The following is a 27,959-nucleotide window of genomic DNA, read 5'->3' as shown; positions in this document are numbered from 1 at the left end:
AAATCTGCAAAATGTATTCTAGTCTAGTGCATTTCTTTCTGAGTTTTTTTTCTGTGCTCATTTCTCTCACTGGACACCGCCCTCTTCTAACTGTCTGCATGCAAAGTTTTTTACTGGTCTGACGCTTGGTAACACACATTTATTTGCAGACACACCTGCCAGAGTGTGACAGAGGGATGTGTTAATGGTTAACCAGAGCTGTTAAAAAAAAAGGGGCAGAGTTCAGGGGAGAGAGAAGCAGCAGCAGCAGCGGTGGCAGCAGCCATTTTAGCGATACAGGACACATGTCTTGATAAACCCTGAGACATGAAACACAGGCTAAAAAACAGCGAACCATCAGCTTATGTCTCAATCAAGCTGGATGTGAGTATCATAGTTTGTATTAATCAAATTTGTTGGGATGCTTTTTGAAACAGTTTTTGTTGACAGTTTAGTGGGAAATGATACATGGTACTTTTAGCTCTATCAGTGATTTCATGTTACCGCTGTCAGACCTCCATGTTTCATTGCAAAGAGGTTTGATTGTCACACAAATGAAGGAGATATAAGTCTGTGAGCTCAGTAAGAAATGTGTGCTCAGGGTATAAGTACTGGCACCATGGTGACGATGAATCACTTGAGTGCTGAGGACCCAGACGATGGCTCTCCTCTGCTGCCTGATGCTGAGGAGGCTGCAACACCTACGCCTGTCTATCACAGACAGCGAGGGGTCATAGAGACTGACTCCAAGGAGTTCTTCCTGAGCGGGTACATCTCACAGACTCTATGTTTTTAGATATTTTGATCTCTTACTCAATGCTTGAAAAACTTTTTTTTTCTTCTTTTTTTCTCTGCTGTTCAGGCGTGAGAACCTTGTTCTAAGTCTTGTGCTGCTGATCGGAGGCTACTCAGCTATTCTGATTCCTGCATACCTCACGTTGAATAAGACAGCAAATATCAGCGACGACTACGAGCGACCCAGAGATCAGGTACAGTTACCTGAAAACTAGATTGTGAAAATGTGTTAATCAATAAATAGGTCTTAACGAGCTTCTTTTTTGTTTTCTCCTCTCTACAGGTCCTACTAAACCGCTCAGCATCCCTGCTCTCAGAACCCTGTAAGCCTCTGTGGTGTCTGAACCACCTGAAGCCCCTCTCCTTTTCTGCAGGCCTCCTGGACATCCCTGTGTTCATGCGGCAGGACAGGCCTGTGTCCTGGGATCTGTCCCCTCCGTTAGGGCTGCAGGGCAGCGAAGAGAATCTGGCCTTGGCCCTCGCCTCTCTGCCTCAGCCTGGCCTGCCTCCATCACTGAAGAGAGAGGGCGGCTGCAAGCGATGTGTGGTGGTGGGGAGTGGAGGGGTTCTTCATGGGAGCTATCTAGGATCCCATATTGATCAGTATGACGTCATTATCAGGTACATGTGCCAGTGACAAACTTAAAAGAAGAGGAAGGATATCTTACAAGTGTTGTGAACTATTTTTAAAGATGTGAATTCCTGTATGTTTGCAACCTGAGCCCTATTTCTAATATGACATATCTAATATGACATATGTGTGGACAAGAAGTAGATTCAAAAGGTTTTGGATATGTTGCATTAAATCAGTCTGCTGCCAGGATTCAGGTTAAATTGCTTCAATGTAATCCTTTGAGGCAGTTACAGGTGAACATGTTAGCTAAAAGTGCTTGTTTTTGCAGCTCAAAGGCTCCGGTTGTTATTCTAAGTAACGGACAACATCTGCAATCCCCTCAGTATTTAAGGAGTAGTTGTGATATCTCCACATTAGGATGTTTGTTTTCGAGAGGGTAGTACATTTGTAAGCGAGATAGTTGGGAAGTGGAGTTTGATGGCTGGATGTTCTCCATCCTGTGCCTGTTCACCAGCTCTCTTTTCAGTCATTCTTCATCTACATGCTGTTGATCAAATGAATACAGACAAGCATCTAACATAATGCCTAAAAATGCAGCCATGTTTTCCCTATACTCTTCCTGGAACAAGACAGGTTAATGCAAGATTTCAGAGGGAGCCATCTCCTTCCAGCAGAGCTTTTAACAATTTGAGCCTCTCATCTGCAAACACATGCACTATTAATGGACTTACCTTGCTCGCCTATAAATGCCCCAAAGGATTGTATTGTAGTGATGAGGAACAGACATTTTACTGGCTTGTTTTTTTTTTTTAATCCTGTTCCTCTTTCCAGGCATTCTTCATCTACATACTTCTGCTCAAATAAAAACAATCATCTAACATCGTGCCTAAAAACGCAGCAATGTTTTTCCAATCCTCGTCCTTCAACAAGCTCTCTCACTGCAAGATTTCAGGGCGAGAGTTTCCCTTCAAGCGGGGCCTTTTTGTCTTGCGATGTTGTCAGAAACAATCACAATCTGAGCCTGAAAGTGGCCAAAAGAAGCAAAAGAAGCACTTTTAGCAGACTCAACTTGCTCGCCTGTAATTGCCCCAAAGGATTACATTGTATTGCGTTATAGTGCCCACAGCTGGCTACAGCAATACACTGGTGTATTTTAAAAACGCTTTTGGAACAAATAGCCATTTGAAAACGCACATTTCATATCAGGACCCTAATTGAATAAAATCAAGAATTGCCTGGTTGCCAGAGCAGATGAATTATTTCCACAGCAGCCAAAAATGAAATAAGTGTAAGGGAAGAGACAATACTTAACATCAACAAAATGAAATCAAAAATAGATTTTCAATTATTTTCCCAGGCTGAATAACGCTCCAGTTCCTGGCTTCGAAAGAGATGCTGGTACTCGCACTACCATCCGCCTGCTTTACCCAGAAGGAGCCCCTCACTCTGCAGAGGAGTACAAAAAGACCACCATGGTTGCCCTTGTGGTCTTTAAGAGCCTGGACCTGGCCTGGCTCACCTCTGTCATCACCAAGCAGCCTCTGGTAAAACTGCATGCATCACAGCAATGGTTAAGTTACATAAGTCCTGAGTGTCATCACAGAAAGTCACGCAGCAACACTGTGATCACATCATCACACTCACTGCATCGCATGCTCTGCACCTCCTGTTCACACAGAGCTTCTGGTCCAAACTGTGGTTCTGGAGGGAGGTGGTGGATGATATTCCCCTGAGAGCAGAGAACTTCAGGATCCTTCACCCGGAGATAATGCACAAGACAGGACAAGTCCTACAGAAATATGCTGTTAAACAAGGGGAAGTGAGTTCTGGCATAACATAGCATTTTACTGTTAAACCTTTTTTGTGATACACCCTCTCGTGCTTTGTGGTACGCATTATTATAAAAGCAAAGAGCAATGATACATCTGGGAAGCAGTATTTATCCTGCACAATAAACGCTTTGCTGACCCATTGTCAGCATTGACATAGGCTAGGATTAAAGGAGTGACAAACGAGTAAACACACCCTTCAGTTCAAGAGGTTTTCCAGGCTTATTAATTCAGCTGTTTAACAAAAAACACAATACAGGTAAAGAAAACATAAAAAAGCTTGTTTGGGTGTGCTAGAAACCTGTGACTGGCTTTAATAATAACCATACAAAAGAGACATAACAGGAAAAACACACAAAATCAACAATGCAGTGCTTGAAAACTATATGTGAAAAAGTGCATACCAACCACCGTTTAAAGGGGTTGTTCTGCTATTATTTTTGGATTTGTCCAACAGAACAAAAATGACTTGTACTTTGTACTCATGGAAATTAAAAAAAAACACAGAAGAATTTGTTTTTGCTAGATGGTGCCGACATTAGGTGCCAGTGCGGTGGTGATGGCTCTGCAGCTGTGCGACCAAGTGAGCCTGGCAGGGTTCGGGTACGACATGCAGCACCCAGAGGCCAGGCTTCACTACTATGAGGAACTACGCATGGATGTCATGAAGGCTCAAGTAATCTTAGATTTATTACAAAATAGCAATGTTTTGACTGCGAGGATTTACTCATGACTCTTTTTAATCATGACCCTTCAGGTGGTTCATGACATCAGCGCTGAGAAACTCTTCTTGAGGGACCTGGTGGCTGCAGGAGCTGTGACAGACCTGACGGGAGCTCTGTGAGTCAGCAGCTCCAAGACTGATAATAAACTGTCCTCTACATACACTCCTCCCTCTCACTAAGAGCCTCAAACAATCAACTGTACGTGGAGATAATTGAGCCCAGCTGGAAGAATCCTTCACAGCATGGACTGACCTTAAACATGCCTACAGTCTCCAGGGATGTCTCTAAAGGTTAGACAGACTCATGACTGTAGAAACACAAACATATCTCAATTAAACTGAAAGACAATATTTTATCCTCAGCTGTGAGAAGAACTGAAAATGTCTCATGGACGAAAAACTGTGCAAGGACAAAAATTAACATGGCTGTTATTGTGTTTACATAAATGAAAAAACAAGTGTATGCAAGACTATTGAGATTTATTGTCCCCACATATAATTCATCTTTAGAGAGACATTTAGAAAACATTGTTCCACATTTCATTCATATATTTTATGACACTTTCAGTAGCAAAGGCAGAATCTACGTTTATAAAAGTCACAGAGCTGCAAAATTTTAAAATGGAAAAAAACAAAACATCAATATAAAGGACGACTAATAAATAGAAAACGGCTCATAAATGGGGATTCAAATTTATATTACAAATCTAGAAAAATGAAGGCACAATCTTGTACACAAACTTCATAGCAGACAATAAATCTTATAAGTGCAAACAGGTTCTGTAGTCATACATTTAAGTACTTCTAATAAATACTTCAAGGTGAACTTATTTATGATAAGATACAAAAGCTTAAACACAATCTATGAAAACATGAAAAACACGGCAGTGGATACTTTCTGAAGGAAAATAAATGAGAATATGTTTTCCTTGTTCCTGCATCTTGGCTCTACAACAAATGTGTCTGTTGACCACGGTGAGCCGGCACCCCTGTGGGGGGGGGGGGGGGGGCGTGTCTACAGCAGTGGATTGCGTGAAGGCTCCCACAGTTTGCTCGCCAGCTGCCTGCAGTGCTGCAGGATGATCTCGCTGGGGATGACCCCCAGGTGAACCGTCAGCAGCTCGTAGCACTTCACCACCTCCCCCTGGTGATGCTTGCTGTAGTACCGCAGCAGCTTCCTGCAGGACAAATGATTTCCTTTAGTCAGAAGCACTTTCTTTTGGATTCATCACGTCTGTTTCAACATGCTCGGTGGTTCACCTGTAGTAGTCCCAGGCCAGCATCCCGATGGGGGCGGAGTCATCAGGTAGGGGTGGTATTTCCCCTGCCTCTAACTTGTAACCCTTATTGATCAGATATACATCAATGTCACTTTTTCCAGCTTTACTGGGTACAATTACTGGACGTAAATAACCGACTTGTTTGTTACTCACGGTGTCGTTTTCAAACCAGAGGAAGTAGCAGAAGTAGAAGTCTCCATCTCTCAGTGTGACAGTGGAGTAACCCTTCTGGAGATAACGGCGTGTTGTGCTGACAAGACTCCAGACCTTCATGTGTGGATTAGTAAAAAGAAAATAAAGTTAGTATGAAGATGAAGAAAGTATAGGTAGTTTAATCTAAATAAAAAAGACATTTAAGGGCCATTTTACAGTTTTTTTTTGCCTGACAACTGCCTCCCCATTTCCGGTCCTGATGTTAAGCCAGTAATTCCCAAAGTGGGGCCAAGTTATGGGGAGGATGGGCATGGTTAACAAAAACAATGCACACGGTTTTTCACTGTTATCAAAGCATGGAACATCTTGTGAGAGGACTTCTAGGTAAACATAAGGCTGACAATGAATCTACACCAGACTGCACACATTGTGGAAGATTCATCAGTCTAATTTTACAGTCTCACATTTCATTGATTACTTAGTGGCTTGTTTATTTTTCCATTTGTTGTCGCACAGAACAGCGATTGTGTACTTTTTGTGTCACATGTTTGAGATAAATTCTAAAAAATATTAGAATCTGTTAGCAAAGTGTCATATTCAGGGGATTTGTGTATGTCAATGTACAGTATGATGATGCGTCTGGTGAGGGGGCTTGCAAATATTTTCATCTTGCCACAGTGAGGCCTGACAGAAAAAGTTTGGGAACCACTGTGCTAAGCTGAGACAGCCAGCTTCTTGTTCTATTAAACATGTTTACTTGACAGATTTGAGCGACGTCTTTACCCTCAGATGATTTATCTCTCGCACAGAAAATAAAAAACATATCTCTAAGTATGTCTAATTTTTTTCTTTGAGCCAAACCAAAAAGACTATTTTGTTATATTTCATAACTTATATCAGATATATTTTTTAGTTGTAGACAGGATTGTGGCATATGTTGAAACCTAAGCAATCATTTAATCGTTAAATTGATTGAAAAATTGAAGTAACTGGTTCTTTGCACTGAAGCAGCAAGAGACAAAAAAGAGATCTTAATGACCTGATGGGATGAACAGTTTCTGAAGTGTTCTTAATCTAACAATCAGCACTTTAATTAAATTCTAATTAGTTTTAAAGACGTGAACTTGCAGCGTGCTTCACCTTGCTTTTGATGAACTGAGCCACTGGTCCCTTCCCGAGCTCAGACGTGCTGCGTTCTGTGACGTTCAACGATGGTGCGATCATTTGACCGGTGGATCGGTCCACACAGATGAAATGAATGAGGCCCGGGAAATCCTCCAGGTATGTGAGATTAACTGAGTCAAGATCAATACACTCAGTATAACAATGTGTTCAAATTAAAATGGCACTCTTATATACGCATGCACTTCAAGAAATCAAGTGCCTCAAAGATCAGAAACAGCATGCAACCACAAGGAAAAGGATTATTTCCCTGACAGGATATGACACCATGGTGATATTCCTCTTGCTTTTCACCAACAAGAAGTCCTTCCAGTCCATCAGTTTCTCTCTGGGAGGGAGACAGAGGTGACAGGAAAGGACAGAAACAGAGAGACAGCGACAGGGAACAAGACGGGAAAAGAAATAAGACAAAGAAATGAACAACATAGCGGACACTGGACACTGATACTCACTGCACCATGGTCTGGGCTCGTTCCTGCAGACTGGGGGAGAGACGCCGAGGAACGTCAGACGGTCCAGGTTCAATAAGAAAACACTGTCTGTAGATTCCACACAGCTGCGTCTTCATATTCTTACACCACGGGATGAGTCTAAAACAAAACCACCAGTGTAGTCACGCCATGGAATTTTCATACAGCTTGGGTTTTATAGATTTTGTCCAGCAGGGGGCAGAAGCACACTTACTCTTTGGTGAACCCAGGGCCTCCTCTGGCGAACGCTCGGTTTTTGAACTCTGTCCACACATGTTGTAACTGTGCAGACTTGGAGGGGGAAATAGAGGATCAAAAAAAGATTTTAATTGTCTACGAGACGATTTTAAATCTGATTAATCATAATTATTTTCGAAATATGCAGGGAAATGGACATTGGTCGAAAACTTTTTCTATCCAAGTTTAGATGGTGGGGAAAAAAAAACAATCTCTCAACAAAATATAACTCAGCAATATGATTCAGAATAATCGTTTATAGGAGCAAGGAAGAAAGAGGCCCAGTTTGAACAACTGAATGTTTTTTCCAGCAAGAATCTGTCAGTTTTTCTTTCAATACAAACACTTTTTCATGTGTCACAAAAGATTCTGTCCTTTTCCATTGTTTTCATTTATAAAAATTGAAAAAAGACAATATTCTAAGTAATTTTTGTAACCCTTTATGGCAAAGTTAGGTGTTGGTAAGATGCAAAATAAAAAGCCTTTATTTAGAACAAGCCAATTCCATTCAAACAACGTTCTTAATCCTTCTTTTGGCATATTTGTTACAGTCAATCGCTGATTTGATATGTTCAGAATGGTGCACAAAAGGATTGTATGTAAAGCTCATAACCACACATACCTGTATCTCACTGGGCCCGAGGGCTTTAATAAATTTGTCCAGTTTACTGCGGATGTCGAAAATGGTCGGCTGTCCTCTGGTTGCAGCAGAACCTTCATGGCCTTCACTCAGACGCTTCTCCAGCTTGGCAAAGGCCTCCAAAAACTTATACACTGACATGGCCACTGCACTGGTGGGACTCTAGCGGAGAAAATGTACACGCTTAAGAGACTCAACAGGGAAGCAAAGAGGGTGTTTGTATACTGTTTAGATACCAATAAATGTGTCACAAGTGCGCCCCCGACTGGCCACAGAACACACATCGTAAGCCAGAGGAGGGTGGGAAGGAAATTTTAAGTAAATCAGGATTGAACCACAACTGAAATAGTGATACAAAATGAACACAAATAAATGTCCATTTAAATCTATTAGGCAAAATATATGTTGTGTTATACTTTTCAACCAGCAGAGGGCACTATCTGCTTTGGTTTCTTTTGTTTGTTTGTTTTATTTTGAAGATATGTTTTGGGCCTTTTTGCCTTTATTAGATGGGACAGCAGAAGAGAGATAGGACATGTTGGGAGGAGCTAATTTCTAAATAAAAAAAAATGGAAAATCGTATCGGGGGAAAATCATATTGTAGCTCTATATTGTAAAAGAATCAAATCGTGAGTTGGTTATATCGTTACGTGGCCATGTGTTTGAATAAAAAAAAACCAGGGTAAAAAGCTTACATAGATGTGTGCTGGTATCTACTAACCTTTGTTAGCAGCACCAGCGTGATGCCCGGCCACAGCGGCAGGCAGTACATGGAGTGAGGCATCATGGGATACAGCCCCTCTTTGAGTGAGACCTCCAAGAAGACTCTACGAGGGGTTGAAGGGTCAGGGGGCGGGACCTCCAGAGTCTGCAGGCTGTCCTCTGCCATCTGAAGACATTATTTTATCAGGTTGTTACATCTCATTAAAAACAATACATATTATTTTGCATCACATTTTCTAAATCTGAGGGAGGAAAAGACTCTGAAATGAAACCTCACCTGGATGTCTGGGTCCACAAACTCAAACACAGGAGTACTCCCTCTTGCCGGCTTGTCTAGTGACACACAAAGATGAAGCACACATACTGAAAAGTGTACGAGTTTAATATAAAAACGTATTCCACACAGGCTGCCACACAACCCACCTGAATTGGTGGAGTCTGTTGGGGAAGGCTCTGGGGTGTAAAAACTTTCAGGACCAGAACCGGACGTGCTCTCAATATCCTTCACAGGCAAAAAAAAAAAACATTCAATAGAAACAATAAAACATGAGAAACAATGTAATGAGCATCCTTTGGTGGCGCTGTGTGAGGGTCATTTTCCTACCTCTGGACCCGGGTCATCCAGGTCTGTGTTGCTAGGATACATATTCTGTGCCATGATGATGAGGGCCAAGAGGTCTGAGGTGGAGAGTGTGCTCGCATTACGGCTTGAAGGAGAAAATTAGCAACAAAAAAAAACAGCAATCTTCAATGAATACAAATTAAGCCTCTTCATTGACTTAGAAGTCATAAGAATAATATAATATAATGAGAACAAGTGCAAGCAGCAAAATGAATGTGAAGGGTGAGCGAGTACCTAGAGTAGAAGGCGAGCAGTTTGGTGTGAACGAGGATGAAGGAGTGCAGCACCTCCTCTCCAGCTCGCTCCACGCTGCTGTTGAGCTGCTGAACTATACGACGCTCCAGGAACTCGATGCACTGCTCGCACAGCGTGGGGTGGATCAGCCTCTCCACTGCCTGAAAGAAGGGGGGGGGGGGGGGGGGGGGGGGGGGGGGTGGCATGTGAGAGTGTGTGGGAGATCATGAATTAACCATGGTTTCCAGCATTTTTTTTCTAAAATATGTACACACAGGCTTGAATGAAACAGAACTCAAACGACAAAGAGATGTCTTCTGGGGGGATGATTCAAGAATTACACCTAGAACTTGAACATAGTCGTTTGGAAAATGAAGCTGAAAAGAATTGAATATCCTTGTTTTTATATAATTATTAAAAGACAGTTTTCTGTTTGCGGCCAATGGCTGTTCATCATGAGTCTGGTTCTGCTCGATCGATGTCTGTCATTAGTTAATGCTATTCATTGTTTTATGCATTGTTTACTTTTATAGGGATGTAATCTGAAGCCACACACTACAGCATTTAAAGTCTGAGCTAACTTGTAAGGTGTGTCTTTAGAAGGGCCTTTAAGATACGTCAAATTTCACAAATACACAAACAACAGTAAACAGTAAAAGAGGCAGCACAACATCATACATGACTACAAGACTGAGTCCAGTCAACAGTTTAGGTTTGAGCTCTGCGGGTAAATCATTCCACATGTTGATCCTCTGAGCAGTAAAGTGATCATTTACAAAAAGGCATCTTTCATGAGTAGACAGCTGAAAATACACATTTCAACACAGATACAGTGTGAATAAAAATACTCTGAACTGAAGGTCATCAAAGAGGTTTTTTTTTTTTTTTTATCAAGAAGAGCATGTCTGCTTTCTGACTGCTTCTGCCATCTAGTGGTTAAAATGTGTACAGCACAAATCTAGTGTAGCAACCATCAATGACGGTCCCTGCTTCACTGACAAGTCTTGTTTTAAAAACAGTGTTTACAAATTCTTAAAAAGAAACTTCAACCAAGTAGAAAAAGAAATCTTGGAACGACACTTTTGGCCGTTTGGTTGGATCGTTCATCGTCCAGTCTTTTAAAATGTATCGGACAACAATCAGATCCTATTACGTTCAGTTTATTAAGATATATTTCTTTGTCAATTGACAGTAATTAATCAATGTGGACATGAAAGCTTGTAAGAGTTTAAAATCTGTGCATTAGTATTATTGGTGGGATGCCCCGCCCCAAACTCTAACACGACGATGACTGTATCTACAAAGAAAGGGTTTAAAAAAAAAAAATGCTTCTCAGGCATGCATAATTTTTGCACCTCCACTAAGAAGCTCTGGTCGTTCTCTCTGAGCTGGCTGTACGTCTCCAGAAGACCCTGCAGATGCGTCCACAGCCGCGCTCTCTGCTCTGTGTCCTGAGGACGCAGCCTGGTGGGACAAACACCACAAGTTACAGATATCGAGCCGATGCTGCTTTAAAGAAAAAATCTGATATAATACATCAGATAACTGTATGTCGTACTCTCTTCTCATGAGGTTGCTGCTGAGGGTGACCATGCCAAACATGACCTCAATCATCTTCTTCATCACATAGATCTTCCTCCTCAGGTCGTCCTCTCCCTCCTCGCCATCTCCGTTCACCGCGATGTAGAGACACTCATCGAACTGGGAGGGAAACAAAGAGAACTAATAAGCTCATAAGACAAAAAGCATACGATGACTAGAACGGAAAATCAAGTTAAAAAGTTGTATAAAAGTGTTTTCTAGGGTATAAATATTTGGTTGACAGAGATCTGAGAGTGTGTTGACATTGAATGGATCTGGAAAATGTCAAGTATTTGTCAAGCGGAGACTTGTGTCATGTGCTGCAGGGGGACAAAGCTTGGTTTGATTCCTTAACAAGACTCACATGACTCACATGACGCTTCACAGTAAGAGAGGCTGCATGTAGGTCACAGTGCTTATGACAAGGCAAAGTTCATACTTAACAGAAATCTGCTTTACGCATGAAAACATTTTCAAAGAAAGCTTCTGACTGAGGGATCTATCGTTTCACACCCCTAAGAGAGCTAATCTGGGGACTTTGTGCAGGTTTTCACTGTGAAAGGCGAGGGCCAACCTGATGGAGGACATAGATGTGGTTGTTTTCTGTGGTGAAGGAGGTGTAGCTGTCTCCCAGCCGGTCCACCATGGTGCTGCAGGAGATAATGATGGGAGCAAACTGAGTGCTGATGCTGTCCTCGAAGGCTGGAAGCTGAATCGTTTAAATAATTAAGGAATACAAGTTAGAAACAGAGGCCAATAAAAAAATAATTGAAAGATTCTCATGTTAGAAATGTTCCTCCGTACCCCCTGGCCCTCCTCCTGAGACGCTCCATACTGCTCCTGGATATTCTGCTGAAACTCAGGGTCAGTCCAGTGGAAGAGGACTTCAGCGCTCTCGCTGGCTATCAGCAAGCACTTCATTTGGACCACCGACACACACACGCGCGCGCACACACACCTACTTCACTCTGGTGTCGTATTTACGCCGACCACTCGACGTTGATCATGCTGTAAAATAAAAAAGGCAAAGGTTAAGAAGTATTGAGACAAAGGCATAAAACGGAGGAGAAATGCAATAAACATAAACGTTAATTTTCAGGTTATGATGAAATAAGGATTAGAGGCTTTTAAAAAAAAAATGGAATTAAATTAATTAAAGATAAGCAAATTGAAAAGGAAGTAGAATTGTTGGATTGTTGCGACACATTCAAAGAGATAACTGCGACTTTAAAGCGATATTACATAACTCTCATTTGTGACATTTAGGTTTTTCTGATAGGTGGATTTCTTTCAACAAATAAAAAAAAAAGCCAGGAGAGATTTTCTTTTCTGCTTTTAGTCATCAAAAAACTAATCAGGTGTGATATAAACTGTATTATTTACAATGGGAAAACTGTTTAATGGGATTTTTGAGCATATTTCAAAGCCAGTAGTTTCTCTCTAAAAATCCAAACAGCTGATAGCTATCAGTCCTCGCTGCATCTTCACATCATCATCAATTTAAAACCTGCATCACTAAATCCAGCTCGAGTATGAATACCTTTTTCCCTGAAGAAACTTAAAGCAAGAGAACATTTTTCCCACACTCCTCGTAACCTTTGTGACCCAACACAAACCGTCTCTACGAGCTGATATTATATCAGTGACAAGCTCTGGGTGAGAGCGCAGATAACACAAGAAAAAGTCGGGCTGCAGGGGTTTCAGGACGCCATCAGTCAAAGTAGATAGATAATGAGAGTCCACGCGCTGCAGCTGAAGAAAAGATCTGTAATGAAGAAGTGACCGTTTGATGCTGGTCTGTGGAGATTTAGCGGGATCAGCCCTAACTTGTTGATAAATGTGTGACCACTTTATGAGCTTACTCTAAAAATGGCTTACTCAAAATCAAATGAAAAGAGCCACGTCGTTGTGTCGGATCACCAATCCTCTTGGCAAGTATAAACAGAGGATTTAAGTGTAAGTACCCTCCACTTCTTTGTAGGGTATCAATGACATCATATATCATATCCAGTGATTGTAGAAATAGACCCTTTTTACAACACCAGACATGTCCAGAAATAACACAGAAGTTCATCCAACAATCTTCATCCATTACAAAATTCAACATGTACAAATTCAGAAGACAACAAACTTTAATTTAACTTAATCATATCCATATAATAAATCTATGAAAAGCTTATAAATGGATGAAAACAAAGGAGAAATCTTTTTTTTTTTTTTTAATAAGCCATCTTCTTTTTACTTCTTTACTTTGTTCACTATTATTGACACACACTTACAGGTAGGTTATGTTAAATTGAACAAGTTCTTGTCAAAAGTACTTTGTTATCCTAAATACGCAAAGCAAATGTATTCCATATTTCACATCTAATCTTCTCTGTGATTGTAAATAGTTTGTTTAAATGATTTATAAATGTCTTCTTGTGATGTCTCTTTTTTCCCCTGTGTCATGATGCGTTTGATGTCTTGTGTGAAGAACTTGTAATTTCCACTTGTTGCTGAAATTCGCAACAGAAATCAATTACTCCTTAAATGTGAGTGTGGAGAGTAAATATTCAAAAAGTGAAGGTGTATCTCTTCTTCTCCATCATCATTAAAGTAGTGCACACAGCCCACTAACCCTCAATAACAGATTTTGCTTTCACATGTTTGTGCTCAGCAGCTGAATATTTAGAAATCTCCAGAACTTGTTCCGATCCGTAAATGCACCCCGCGTTTTCCCTGAAGCCTCAACTCTTTTTTTTTTTAACCAACAACTTTTAACTTCCTCTTTGCACAAAACAAACACAAACAAAATAACATTTAACGAGACGAAACTCACTCCGTGTCTCCTGCCCAGGATGTTGACAAACGCGGCATCTCTTTCCAGACTTTCTGAAGTCCAAATCTTCACCTTTCTACAATGTTTTGTTTACGGTTGCACTCCGCTTCCTTCTGTTTCCTTCCGCACTGTCCGCAGCCGAAGCACAACCCCGCGGAGTGACGTGACCCCAAGCCGGAAGTCTACGCTGATCTCAGAACAGATAGATCCATTCAGCTGCTATCGAGGAGGTCTGTGTGAGACTGCTCCTGGGTGCGTGTTCGTAGTGGAGTGCAGTTCTTGTCAATGGTGTTTTTTTTTTTTTGCCCCTGGCCTGCAGGAGTCTGGTGGTGATCAGTCGGGCAGGAGGAAGTCATGTGCTCGTGTCTGAAGTAGGGCGCATGACCGCGAGGCTGCGGGGCAGACAATAGTTGGCATTTTAGGAATGCAGATTAGTTTGTCATGTAGTGCAAATCTGTATTTAAAAAAAAAAAAAAAAAAAAAAAGACCCCAAAAAGTAATCTTTGGATTAAATTTGAAGAAAAAGAGCACAGCAAAATCCTAAAACACCATTACAAATCAAAACTACACCATTACAAATCAAAACTGTTCACATACTGTAGATACATTGAAATGAATACGCCTATAATGATATAAAGATTGAGGCATGTGAGATGGATATAGTTTCGAGTGTGTATTTGTGACCGTTTCCTTTATGGAGATGTAGCCTACCCTGTGCTGCTTGAAAAATGTTAAATCAATAATAAAAAATGATGTTAATAATCAACAATGACAACAATAATAGTTATAGCAAAATGATAGAAATAACAACATTTTACACCTCCTCAAAGAGTTGTATAGGTTTTGTTTGTTTGGATAAAGCCACAGTTCAAAGATTTTTGGGTTTGACAAAAATCATATTACATTTAAGATGTTCATACAGATAAAAAGTGAAATGTGATGGACTTCTCCACACGCCCATGCAATAAAAACACTCAAACATCACAGAGAGATACATTTATACAGTAAAATATAGAAATAGAACTATTAAAAATAAAAAAAAATATAGATAAATATACAAAAATGTAGAAAAGATATAAAAGTTTGAATTATGTGTCAAAGTTTCAAGGTTTTAAAAGTTTTAAGATGTCAAAGTGCAACGTGCAGTGTGTGTGTGTGTGTGTGTGTGTGTGTGTGTGTGTGTGGGCTTCATGTGGTGTTACAGTCACAGTTCCAGTGTTACATTGATCAGGTCTTGTGTTTTGACTCGAGGAGGGCAGAGACTGAAACTCTTCCTGAGTCTCTCTGCGCTCGTCTAGGCGTCTGCCGGAGGGTAGCCACACAAACCGTTAAATTTACTGTTAATAATATGAATAATATTTCTTGTAATTGTTGTTTTTGATATGATATTCTATTTAATTATATTACAGACTCGAGGTCCATTTCAAAGACACGACATCTAGTTACATTTTATTCAAAAGCAGAAGTTAATTTCGTGCTTTCGAGGCTGTGGCTCTGTGGTTTCGAGTTGTGTTTCTCTTATTCAGAAGGTTGGGGTTTCAATCCCCAGTTCCTGTACACACACGTCAACACCAAGACCCTGAACCTCAAATTGCTCCCGCTGCTACACCAGCAGCGTTTGTAAAGAATAGTACTGGGGCGGTTGATCACTTTACTTAGCAGCCTTCTCAGAGTGTAGAAGTTGTATGAAATGGTGACTGTGACGTGTTTTGTGAACGCAGCTTGATTAGTCCAAGTCCTTTTACCATTTACCAAATACAACGTATGAATTAATGTTCTACATTCAAATGTAGGTTTACGTCTCGCTTTTAGAAACCGTATGTGCTTTCATAGTTTCACAGTATTGCTGTCCTGTTTTAAAGTTATATGTTTTTTTTGCAAATTTTGCCTTTATTGGACAGGACAGCTGAAGACAGGCAGGAAACGTTGGGAGGAGAGAGAGGGGGGAAGGCATGCAGCAAAGGGCCGAGGTCAGATTGGATAACACGGTCGCTGCGATGAGGACTATAGCCTCCATACAAGGGGCACGCGACTTAACCGCTGGGCTATAATTCATGGACTTATGTTGTCTTGCTTTTAAGTGTTTCATATGTGCTTCTACATGTTTTATATTGTCGTCCCGTTTTAGTCTGTTTTACTGTCCTTGCTTTGACCTCAAGTGTGCCATATACCTTTGTATGAACCTGTAATAAAATAAAACACATAATGACATTTTGACCAGTTGGGAGAAGTGACAATTTCCAACAACATGTTTGAACCTGAATACTAAATGTACAGATTTATGGTGTTTTTATAGGAATTAATTACATTTTTGATTTTAAAGGTTTATTTTTGGGCTCTTTATGCCTTTATTTAGAGATCATGGAGTTAGAAATCGGGGACGAAGAGAGAGTGGGCAATGACATGCGGGAAAAGGAACCACAGGTTGGATTTGAACCCGGGCTGCCCCGCTTGTAGGAATTTAGCCTCCTTATATCGGGCACTCACACCAAACACTAGGCTACGGGTGCCTCATTTATAAAGGAATTGAATTGAGAATTCATTTTAAAAAGCCAAAAATCCATCATCACGTTGGCAAAAAACATTATTGTGTAATACAACATAATAAGAGATGGATTAGACATTAACTCAATATGTACTTTTCTGTTCCATCAAAACAGATTCTGTCATCCAGTGCACAACTTGTAGGAAAAAACACGACATATATGCTGCATAATAAACACCAAACAGCAGGCTGTGTCTCAGAGAATGTTTTGATGGCTACAACAAATCTGTCTTGTATCATTATATTCAGCACAGATTGTATGTTTGGCTTCTGAGTGCAGAAAAGGAACCCCATAGTACCATAAATATTTATGTTTTATTAACCTTGCTTTGGTCAAAATGGTCCAAAAAGCCAAAAGTCCTGCGTTGTGGGCCAGAGTCTAATCTAGTCCATCAGTTTTCAGGGGATCCAGCATTCATGGAAGTCTTATTTAAGCTGACTCCTGTATATACAGAGTAAACACGGAGAAATCCTCAGTGTACGCTAACAGGGCGAGGGGGCCTTGCATGTCTCAAAATGGATCACTGAGTATAAACAGAGTAAGGCAGGCTGGGGTAACGGTTACCTCCACTAAGGAGGCACTGTCACGCAGAAGTGGCCAGACACGGCGCAGTCCTCCTCAATCACAACACAATTAGATTGTTTCGGAGGAAGTGACGCTCACAGAGTTGTTATCACAGAGGACGGGTTTATGTGAGCCCACGTCTGCTAAAACAAAACCACTTCTGTGGATCGGCTTGATAAGATCCTGATCGGACTGAGTGGAGGACGTTCACAGTGGCCATGTTGGTCAGAAATCCACTGCTGACAGGTGGTCAGAGGAGGGATGTTTACTTAAACGTAGGTCAGATTTAAAGCAACAATATGTCACTTTTCCATCTTTTATTAGTAGTTTCAAAGTCAAATCTTATAGTACAATATCTTTCAACTGGCAGAAAGGAGTCTTGTCATATTTCCAAAGAGAACCCAGGTCGCCTTCTTTCAGAACTACGTAACTATGGCAACAGCCGCAGTTCTCTCGTGGGAAGTAATTACGGTTTTATGTCACTAGTTTGACATACAAGCCTTCAGCCAAAAAAAAAGAAGCCAGTTAGCCCGTCTCGGTACTATTTGATATAATGGCTGAGGCTGAGAGACAGAAAGAAGAGAGAGTGACCGAGCATGAAGCCAGACAAGAGTAAATATTGGACCAGATTTTACACGTTGAAAGCACGCAAAACAATACAACCGAGCTGTCAGTGTGTTTCACAACAGTGCAGATGCACTCAGAGACCTTTGCTGGGTGCATAATTGCACTAAACCGAATACCTCCAGAATGTTTCTGCTTTAAAGCTCCTATAAGGACTGTAACTTATTGGGTTGTATATGTAAATATTAATGCACCAAGCCTGAGTGACGTCAGCCATCTGTTACAGCAGGGGGTCCCGAAGCCTCATCGGCAGCTTCTGCCATGATGGAAATCCTGTCTCAGCCTAACTGTCAGTCAACCTAACAGGATTATAGACGAAGTTGACGCCTATTTCGTTCAGTAACCAGGCTGTAAACATTTTTTATTTATGCTGTAAAAACGTCTTCTTTGCCACTCGTGTATGTGACTTCCTGTGTTCCTGGAGCCAGATTTGCTTTTGTAGGTCATATAGAGGCGTCAGTATTCTTTCAGTCTGTTTCATAATCACTTACAAACCCTTCACAGGAGCTTTAAATAAGGTTCAAGGTTCAAGTTGTTCAGATACTGATACTACCAAGAGAGACAGATGTTTTAGCCTCTGGTAGAGCACAAAATGTGGTGTTGGGTATTTGAAAAGTAAATCAGTCCATGCACAAATCTGATAACAATTTTATCATCCTCCAGAAAAAAATTAAATGGTTTCAGGAAACGGTCATAATAAAAAAAAAAAGTGCAAAGCCAGCAGAAAGTTGCATATTATGAAAGCTAGCAAAGAGTTGTTTCTAATAAAAGTAATGTGTTTTTTTTCATTGCACTGGTATGAGAGAGGAGCTACAGAGGTTCAGCCAGAACTCAAGAGCAGATCTGGGAATTGGTATACGGAGGGGAAAAGTGGTTTCACAAAAGAGATAAGTTGATTGTTTTCCTCTCGCACAAATTTTATTTTGGGATGCATGTTTCAAACATAAAGCTGATCTATGACCAGTTTCAAACAAACGCAAATGAAAGTTTGAGCTTTTAAAAAAATGGACATGAAGTATATAAGGCAGGCCTCGTCGTATCATAGATAATACTTTTCTCTTCCAAGGACCTCCCATTAGATGGACCCCCTGCTAACGAGTCTGGTTTGATTTTGACATGTCAACAATGCCGTCCTGTTTGAAATGAACCACATGCAAAGTGAGTTTGATCTGTTCCCGGGGTTCATTCCTGAGGTCAAACATTTCTGCGACTGACATAAAAGCAAAGGAACATTTTCCATGAATGGAACTTAAAACAAGATTAGAGATACATACACTGGATCCCAGAATGTAGAGGGCTGCCAGTGTCCATGACTAACTATCAATACAGGTGAAGCCTGAGCTGCTTCCTAGAGATATTAGCACCGTATTAGCACCGAGTATGTTCAGATAAAAAAGTATAGAGCTTGCAATCAGTTATAGGCAATAAGTGGACATGCATCCATGTATTTGATTTACTCTATTTACCCCGTGATAACGAAATCTCCAATTTTTTTCTGAAGATCTCAACTTATTTATCCCATTATCTCAAGATAACGATGCTTTACGGGGATAAGGAGTTAAGGTCAATTGCTGTCTTGATGTCTCTACTTACATTTCTTGTTTTGTTGGGATAATAAATCTGTTTTTTTCTATTATAACAGATTCATTTATCTAACTACCTGAAGACAACAATGCTGTTTTCTCAGGATAATGTTACATTTTGTGGTGATTTAGAATACAAAACAATAGACTGGTCACTGTGATAAGTCAGACCATGACAGAGGTAAGCCGAGACTATTTCTGTTTGTTTTGTACTTTTCAAACCCTGAGGATAAACATGTGGAAGTCTTGAGAGAAAAAGAAAATTGACTATATAAGATGTATGTATGCATGTCTGCGTAGGCCTTCCATACTTAATGTCATCAAGTATATAATAATCCTCTGGGAGTTGAAGTTTCAGTATCGGTCCGTAGACTGTTTCATGCAGTAGTTCAAGAAAATCTGAAAGCTTTCGTTCCTATCTCAATTCAAATGTGATTAACACGAAATGCATCATCTCCAGAAGCAAAGGTTGTGATTTCCATCCTCAAGATTAAGAGAGAGAGAGAGAGAATAGGTTGGCAAGGAAATTTACCCTCAAAAACCTTGACCGCTTGTGCCTTAAATTCAAGCAGCCAGCCAATTCACTATTAGATTAAAAAGTATACATACAACAATATTTAACAAAACTACAAGTTGGTATACATTTGTTGTTGTGCACTACAACAAAAAAACACGCACGCATGCACGCACGCACGCACGCACGCACGCACGCACGCACGCACGCACGCACGCACGCACGCACGCACGCACGCACGCACGCACGCACGCACACACACGCTCACTGCCTCCACATCTGGAGCCATGGAGATTAACAGTATTTGTGTGTGTGTGTGTGTGTGTGTGTGTGTGTTTGTGTGTGTGTGTGAGGGAGTGAGCGTCAAACAAAGCGACTGCCTTTGGTTAAGGATGCTTCGTGAATGTTGACGTTTTTATTGGTCGTCTCCTTCTGTACTGTTGATCTTTTTGCAGGTATAAATCTCATCTTTTCATTTTTTCTCTTGTCTCTTTTTTTACTTGCAAACACATGCTTCTGCAGATCCCTGACATCGCCTGAAAACTGCTGTGGAGTCTGGTTACTTTGCACAGATTTGTTTCACATGCAGGGACTTAGCAGTTTAGACAAAAGCAGAGAGCTTGCTCCCCAATCCTCTCTGGTAGGCTGCAAAGTGAGTTTACTCACAGAATGTAATAAAGTCAGAGCTGCTGACAAACTCAAATCTGAGTAGGAATGCTTTACTTGCTTTGGTGGCATGAGGGTTTGGACTTTTTGTTAAAGGAACGACGGCAAAAATAATCAACTTTGTAGGTATCTGTAGGAGTTTATTATCAATGTAAACTTTTTCTTAACAAAAAATAATATATAAGCACACTTTACATATCAAAATAATGCTCTCCAAAAGAAATATAGACATCTCTAATTTAACTATAAACACATTCAGAGGACTGACTTATTATATTTAATATGGTCAGGCACATAACCTGCTCCTGCTTATTTTCAAACGTGTAAAAGTTGTTGGAGGAATAAGCTAAAAATGAGCAACATGACCAAATCATTTCAGGGAAAGAATTTACTTACTCTGTGGTCCTAGGAAAAACAAAAAAATCCCACTTTAAAAAAAAAAAAAGGGCTGGTTAAAAAATTAAGCCATAAAATCGAAACAAAGGCAGATGTGAAACGCGACTCATGAATTCCCTTTCTGTCTGCGACTGACATTTACATCTTTACACGTAGACACGCAGTAATTTAATGAAAATGTTCTGAATGAAATTCTACGTTTTCTCTCGTCAGGGGCCTAGAAAGATAATAAAGAAATAAGAAAGAAACATAAAAAAGCAAAGTATATTTTATATAAATAAGGTGTACTTTATGTGAGCAAACATAACAAGCTTAAGTCACTTCTTTTAGTCCCTCTTCTTATGTACAATACATTATCTTAAAATAAATGGTAGTAAATCTGTACAAATAATGTCAAATATATCATGAATATTCAGTACAAAAAAACCTAGCAGCATAAGAAGATAATCGAACGTGAGATCACACTGAAGAGAGTGAGAGACAAATACACCTGATGAACTGCTTTTTCAGAGTTTTTGAGTCCAAAGCGATCCCAGACTATGTGAGGATGAAAGCCATGTGAGTATGAATGCTAATGATGGGTTCACTGTGTTCTTCAGCTTCAACACCAGCAACACATCCTGGCCATCGCACTGTGTGGGTGTGCTGATTAAAACCTGCAGCAGAGGACATGTGACAAACAAAACACACAGAAACAGAAAAGAAACTGATTTCTGCTTTAAACAACCTGATACAGCAAGGAAAGAAACATTTCAGAGGCCCGTTCAACAGACTGGACACACACATCAGTAGCTTTATCAGTAGAACACACACACACACACACACACACACACTCACACACACACACACGTAACACACACAGAGATCTTGGTAAGTCCAGGAATGACCTTGAACACACGGCAGCGTTTTCTCTGTGTGGAAAGGATCAAGCTAAACTGAAGTTGACTTGTGTTAGCTTCAGATTCACCGCCTGTTCAGAGGATTTCTCTCAGACGTTTTGTCCGTCACCCAGAGAAAGATTAGGGGGGAAAGAGAGTGCAAAAGTAAAAATATATAAACCCAGAAGAAGAAGAAAATAGCTTAAACAGGTTAAATATTGTAGACTCATTTGATATTTCTATTTTGTTACTACAAAAAGAAAACCCAAAAACCTTTAAATCTTAAGGAATTGCTGGTGAAGAGAATTGACTAAGTGTTCAGTGCAGCCCTTTTTAAGTCACTCGGGCAGGTACTGTATGTCTTTGATGGAGCAGAAAGAGAAAAGAAAATCTATATCCAGGATCATGTGTAATGTTTCAGAGCAGTTTAAATATTAGTACTGAAAAACGTGTGGAGGATTGCACCGTTGACAAGAACTTAAAACAAATATATTAACAGAGGTGATGGAGTGTGTTTCCCCAGTAAGATTATTAGAGTGGTTTGAAGCTTTTAAGTCAGACTGGCAGATGGTTGATGGTTGATGTTTTTTGTCGCTTGTGTCTCAGAGATGAAGGGGGTCAGTGTTATCTCCTGCAGGCGTATGCGTTTATGTTTTTGACCACATAAAAGCCGATGGTCATGGGAGGCATGGCTATTGTCCGTCCAGCCCTCAGTGTTTTTGGCTTCAGCTCAGGGAACGTCTCATTATCCATCATGAGCAGCTTCTCACCGTTCAGCTGGACGTATCTGAACAGAAAACACACATTGATTTTTTTGGTCAGTGAAACTCATCTGTTTATGTTTTTCTGAGCGTTGTCTTCCTGAGACCTGAGACCTCGTTATTGTGGAAAACTATGTGAAATAAAGATGAGAAAATCTGGTTTATTCATGCACCTCACTCCCTAAGCGCTATGATTCTGTCAGTTGTACACTTGGGGGTGCTGTTGTTGCAGAATTGTTTTCATTTTTTCCCCGACAGTTTGACATCAACTGCATTAATACAGTGAATCCTAAATACTGCAGCCATAATTACACTAATACATTTTGAACAAGTTCTGGAGCTAAAAACTATACAAATATATATATATATAATAGAACATATAATTTTGATGTGATTTAATTTGTCATATTCCTTAATTATAATTTTGTCTCAGATACAGGTTTCTATAATGCTGTATATTTAATAATACCATTTCACAGCATAAAGGTCAAATAAGTCAGGGTAATAAAATATAAAAGAGATGTTTTATGTTGCTTGAATTCTGATGATGTTTGGGTTCATTTACTGTTTTGGGGTTTTGTTGATTTTGCTTTCATGTCTCTTCTGTGGGTTGCTTTGTTTTTTTGTTGTTATTGTGTTTTTATGCTTTGTTGTTGTGTTTGCTTCTGCATGTGTCAAAGCACTTTGTAATCACTTGTTTTTAAAAGTCCTATACAAATAAAGTTTTTATTATTATTATTATCTTTGCACCGTTAACTGGATCTGGAGTAAGTGTAACCTTGTGTTTGTGTGTTACCTTCCTGTACTTTGTTTTTGTCCTGACTCTCTAAATGTCATCAGTAATGTTTCATTTTAGCTGACCCATAAACAAAAACATTAAAAAACATGTGAAATATAATGGAGGACTCAGCAGGATTTGTACATCCTGACTCTGCTTTAAAAACAATTTGTGTGTTAATTAATGATGCATCGTTTTTTAAATTCATTTAAGATATCATTGTAGTGTATAAACTATCGGTCACTGTTATATATCATATGAATCATGTTCTAAAGAGAAACTTGTTCTGTTTTTGTGCTTCAGTTGCACCTCTAACACATGTTTTAACTCGACAGTTCTGCTGTTTTTAGTAAATATTTTTTATGAAATGGCTATGTCGTAAAGTTCGCGATTAAAATTGGAATTTTACGTGAACCTCAGATTCTATAAAATAACAAAAGAGGTTACGCTCCATAAGCAAAAGTTATGAATTTGAACTGCTCAAAGCGTTCTTTCAAAATAAAGACCTGAGTGCTTGGCTGGCTTTAAAAAGTCGCAGTACTCATACAAATTTATAGACATCTGGTGTTGCTAAATTCTTCATAAAAGTCTCCCCGCGCTGCCTGTGGTAAAGGAAAGCACTTAAAGCCTGAAAAAGGCCCGTCGTTAGCCTGCTTTGCTATTAATTACCTTTCAATCCTGTTCTAACACCTAAAACATCCTCCATCATTACGCCGTTATTGAAGGATCATGCCTGAGCCTCCATTAAGGCCGACTGTAGGTATCGTATAACACTGAGACACACACACTCTCACAGTCCCAGGTCATTAGGCTGTTGTTTCAGGATCGGAGGCTTAAGTCTGAGTCAGAATAACAGGCCAGGGGCTTCGAGCAGAAAGGAAGAGACTGAGAGCATAAAGACTCAATTTGAAGGGAGGTTTTAAGGTTTTATGAATTAAATTACTTAATCACATTAAGTGTAATTCTTTAAAGTTAGTTCAACAGGATTTAGGAGGAGTTTAAATGGCACAAATATAAAAACACGTAAAAAGCGTACAGACAAAACATCTGCTGTAGTCTATAAAACGGATTCAGCCAAACGACCGTAAACACATCGGATGTCTGCGACTCTGGATTTACTCAACGTGTTATTTCGAAACGAAGAGGAAAGTTTCAGTCTGACTGAAGCAGAGTAACACAGCAGGACAGTCCAAATGAACAGAAACTTCTCTTCTTTGACGATGTGTTTTATTTTTAGTAGCTTTTTACTCTCTGTTAATTCTTCCAGTGTTTTAGCATTTCAAGCTGTCTCTTCAAACTGGGAGTGTTTTATATGTAAGTGTAGATTTTAATGTCTTCTTTTTTAGCTTTTGCATTTTTTTTCCAGTGTGTATTAACATGTTGTGGCAAGTCAATCTGAATTATACAATATAAGTCCACCACCCACTGTTTGCTTGAAATTAATTTCCTGCAACCTTTGTATTTAACAACCAATTAAGGCTGGAAAAAAAATACTTACAATTTAAGACCCAATTAAGTTGTTTATGAAATTCTCAGTGCACTTTTCCCCTCTTCATAATGTCTTTCAGATCCTTACAAAAAGAATCCATCCATCCATGCATTATCTTTACCGCTTTTCCCGTTGAGTCGAGGAGCAGCTCCAGCAACTCCTCGGGGTCGAGGAGTTGCTGGAGCTGATCCTAGCTGTCATTGGGTAAGAGGCGGGGAACAACCCTGGACTGTGCAAAAATAATTCCTTTTTTTAAAATGTTTCATTATTAGAGGAAAATATGAAGTGTTTCATTTGTGTTATTAAAGCTAGCACTGACTGGACTGGAGGGAAAGTGCGGCCAGGAACGGTATCATATATAATCAGACCTCCTTGAAGTGAAAACAAAAGAACGCTGTGTGTTTATATGCGCATATGTGTGCATGTGGGGGCGTTGGTGGCACAGTGGTTAGTGCGCGTGCCCCATGTATGGAGGCCCCAAAGCGGGCGGCCCAGGTTCAAATCCAGACTGTGGCTCCTTTCCCGCATGTCAATCCCCACTCTCTCCCCTTGATTTCCGACTCTATCCACCGTCCTATCTCTCCATTAAAGGCACAAAAAGCCCAAAAATTAATATTTAAAAAAAACAGCTCAGATCGATACTCACTTGGCTCTGAGTCCGTCCGGACCGAAGGGTTGCAGCAGGTACTGATGGACAGTGTTGTTCCGTAACGTCCCCGCCAACTTGATTTTCTTCCTCGATCGATGCAGGTTGATGATGTAGATCGTTATGGACCCTCTCACGTAGTTATGACTGTCGCGGTCGAAAAAAAAGGGAAAAACATTTAATATATTTTCACATTGAAGAAGGAAAAATAAAGACAGAAAAACTAGAGGCTCCCATTCGACATCTGTTTAACGGGATTCTTTATGTATTGCTACGCCATCTTTAATAAAATTCTCCATAATTAAAGATGACTACAAAGAGAAGGAAGGCTTTGATAATAAATTGTCGTCACTTTTAATCGTAGGATCAATCCTTGACTTCTTGATCTCATCTGGATCAAAAGGTTTTTAGGGAAATGTAATAAAGGGAGATAAAGGAAAGGAATGCCAGTTCATCACAGGCTAAGACTTACCATCTATATATAGTCAAAATCATAATAAACCACATTTCATTCTCAAAGCCTTTTGTGACTATCTGCTGCCCACTCTGCTTCTCTTGTACAGTTTTTTAATATTCAAACCTGTAGTGTTATAATCAGCGTCTCATGAAGGGTGTGAACGAGACAAGCGGAACTTCTTGAGTTACACCGACAACAATGTTTGAGTCCCTCTCCTGAGAGCGAAGCACTGGGGACACAACTTGATAGGGATACCAGTCAGAGGTAAATAAGTAAGGGAGCGAGATAAGACCAACATGATAAAATCTAATAAAGGGCCCAGATATGAGGACAAAGACAACACAGCTGTAGTGAATACCACATGTGGGCCTTGGTGTTCAGGGTCAGGATGTTTTTTTGGCTAAAAGTCTGGCAGACAACTCTCCCTGTAACCACCAAAATCTCATATCTGAAAAAGAATCCTGGTTTTTGGTTTTGATTGTTATCCGTGTTCTTTTGGGCACTTTGAGAGCAACTTATTTCATTAACCCTGCATGACTGCTAATATTCAATATATGGACTGAGAGAAATAGAGTGCGGTTCTGCAGATGGGTAAGCTGTGTGTCTGGCTCTGAGTTAAACTCTTGGAGCCGTGGTCCAGGTTTCTGAGAAACAAGCCTCGGAGTTGTACATCAGATGGTTAGATGGAGGGAGAGATAATGACCCCTCAGGCCTTTCGAATGATGAGGTTCTTAAGGATCCAAACCAGGAACATAAACATGTGTTGATGCTGTTTGATGTCGGAGCATCGGTGGAAAGTGAAAAAAAAGCAGTGCAAACCACTAAAAGGGGTAAAAGGGCAGTGAAAGTCAAATATCTAAACTGCTAAGACTTTTCAAACCGCCGACTGCCTGAGTACATTTATATTCTCTGCTGTCTTACACAAAACAGTCTAACCACTAAGACTACAATGGTTCGTCCACTTAAGAACTGAACTGTGCACAACCACAACCTGGCAGAAATCATGGCAAGATGGACTGGATTCAAGAGGGTCTGCTTTAGCGCTTCTCTGTCTGATCATTGTCCAGGGGTGACTGGTATGCTGAGTTAAGCCGTGCAGCACCTAATGCCAGCGTTTTCACACAGCGGCCATTTTAGTTCTCAGATGTCAGGCTGAGGACGGGAATCTAAAATGCTGCGACGATGTTGTACTGCTGTGTTCCAGGTGGACAGATTACACATATAAACTTTTCCAAACAAGTTGTCATCTTTGACGGCTTCCTAACTGATAATAATATATACGTTACAAGTTATACTACTTTTAATTTAAAATATGGTCGATGTCCCTTTGGGTTTTTGATGAAAAACAACAGTTAATGGAAATCTGGGGGGACATCGGACCATAATTCAAGTTAAATCAACAGTTTGACAACAGCTAACATTAGATTTTTTTATTTATTTAACCAGTTAATTAACCGAATGAGATCAAGATCTCGTTGGGTTACCTGGCCAAGAGGGCAGCAGCACACGTCCTAAACAACCATAACATGATAAAGAAACAGTTCACAAACAATAAGAGCAAACAACAATTTAAAACGTGCAAATCAGTTCGCAGATGAAGTGCAGTTGTTGTGAACACATAAAACAATTCAAAAACACAGGCACCCTCTGATGCTTTCACCTTTTTGTCATTTATGGTAGAGCCAAAGGCTTCAAGTGAAATGAGATCTGCCTGTTTCAAGTTATTCTGGAGAACGTTCCATGCAGAGCGGGGGAAGCAAAACTAATTGCTCTTTTCCAGAGCTCTCAGCGGACACGAGGAACCACTATCTTACTAACATGCCTATTAATTGTATTACAAGCCATATTAGAAGAGATATGAAATTCCTCGCTTACAGGAATGTTAGCTAGCTGGAAATGTAAGCTGAGAATTACTTGAATGCGTAGTAATTAAGCTAATGTAGCTCTGGTAGCTATTTATGACTTATAGAATATGTTGTTAGCTTGAACTATGACCTCATGTCCCTCCACATTTTTCCCCAACCTTTCAGTTATTATCAATCAAGAAGCAATGATTTTATAAATATTAATCACATTATCTTTTTTGTACAACACCACAGCATACAGCACTCTGGCAGGAAGTTCATGTGAATGAAGGGAATGAGCCTCTCTTTAATCCCATTAAACATTACACATTACAGGTGGCTAAGTGGAGTCCCTTGTTGAAAACTATT

General features: G+C 40.1%; 3 protein-coding genes across 6 annotated transcripts in view; 1 reads left to right on the top strand and 2 right to left on the bottom strand.

Annotated features, from left to right (window-relative positions):
* Nucleotides 1-208: 208 nt before the first annotated feature.
* On the top strand, nt 209-4,364 carry st3gal7 (ST3 beta-galactoside alpha-2,3-sialyltransferase 7). Of its 3 annotated transcripts, XM_020650988.3 has the most exons (8): nt 210-363; nt 581-747; nt 842-968; nt 1,058-1,395; nt 2,706-2,892; nt 3,027-3,167; nt 3,704-3,853; nt 3,935-4,364. In XM_020650988.3, exons 1-8 carry the CDS (start codon nt 307-309, stop codon nt 4,019-4,021), a joined length of 1,254 nt encoding a protein of 417 aa, XP_020506644.2. In that variant the 5' UTR covers nt 210-306; the 3' UTR covers nt 4,022-4,364. The 3 variants fall into 3 exon arrangements, with proteins under 3 accessions (XP_020506645.2, XP_020506644.2, XP_020506647.2); XM_020650989.3 differs by lacking the exon at nt 3,027-3,167 and having other exon boundaries at nt 209-363; XM_020650991.3 differs by lacking the exon at nt 581-747 and having other exon boundaries at nt 212-363.
* Nucleotides 4,365-14,161, bottom strand: hps1 (HPS1 biogenesis of lysosomal organelles complex 3 subunit 1). Of its 2 annotated transcripts, XM_065959469.1 has the most exons (18): nt 13,845-14,157; nt 11,828-12,031; nt 11,598-11,732; nt 11,001-11,143; nt 10,798-10,906; nt 9,443-9,603; nt 9,191-9,293; nt 9,010-9,088; nt 8,864-8,919; nt 8,585-8,752; nt 7,846-8,025; nt 7,201-7,277; nt 6,969-7,106; nt 6,780-6,844; nt 6,475-6,620; nt 5,335-5,448; nt 5,162-5,244; nt 4,365-5,079 (listed from the first exon to the last, which is right to left on the bottom strand). In XM_065959469.1, the coding sequence occupies exons 2-18, from the start codon at nt 11,942-11,944 to the stop codon at nt 4,917-4,919; spliced, it is 2,037 nt and encodes a 678-aa protein (XP_065815541.1). In that variant the 5' UTR covers nt 11,945-12,031; nt 13,845-14,157; the 3' UTR covers nt 4,365-4,916. The 2 variants fall into 2 exon arrangements, with proteins under 2 accessions (XP_065815541.1, XP_065815540.1); XM_065959468.1 differs by having other exon boundaries at nt 5,162-5,448; nt 13,845-14,161.
* A 6,296-nt stretch (nt 14,162-20,457) lies between these two features.
* hpse2 (heparanase 2) overlaps nt 20,458-27,959 on the bottom strand; it is a 61,231-nt gene continuing 53,729 nt past the window's right edge. Inside the window, exons 13-14 of the mRNA XM_020650994.3 lie at nt 25,290-25,436; nt 20,458-22,402 (exon numbers count right to left, since the gene is read on the bottom strand). Of these exons, the coding sequence (XP_020506650.1) occupies nt 22,240-22,402; nt 25,290-25,436 (310 nt within the window). The 3' untranslated portion in view covers nt 20,458-22,239. The remainder of the gene's footprint in view (nt 22,403-25,289; nt 25,437-27,959) is intronic.

Source organism: Labrus bergylta, chromosome 10 (genome assembly GCF_963930695.1).
Source record: "Labrus bergylta chromosome 10, fLabBer1.1, whole genome shotgun sequence".
NCBI classification, from domain to species: Eukaryota; Metazoa; Chordata; class Actinopteri; order Labriformes; family Labridae; genus Labrus; species Labrus bergylta.
This window is presented reverse-complemented; position numbering and strand designations above follow the sequence as displayed.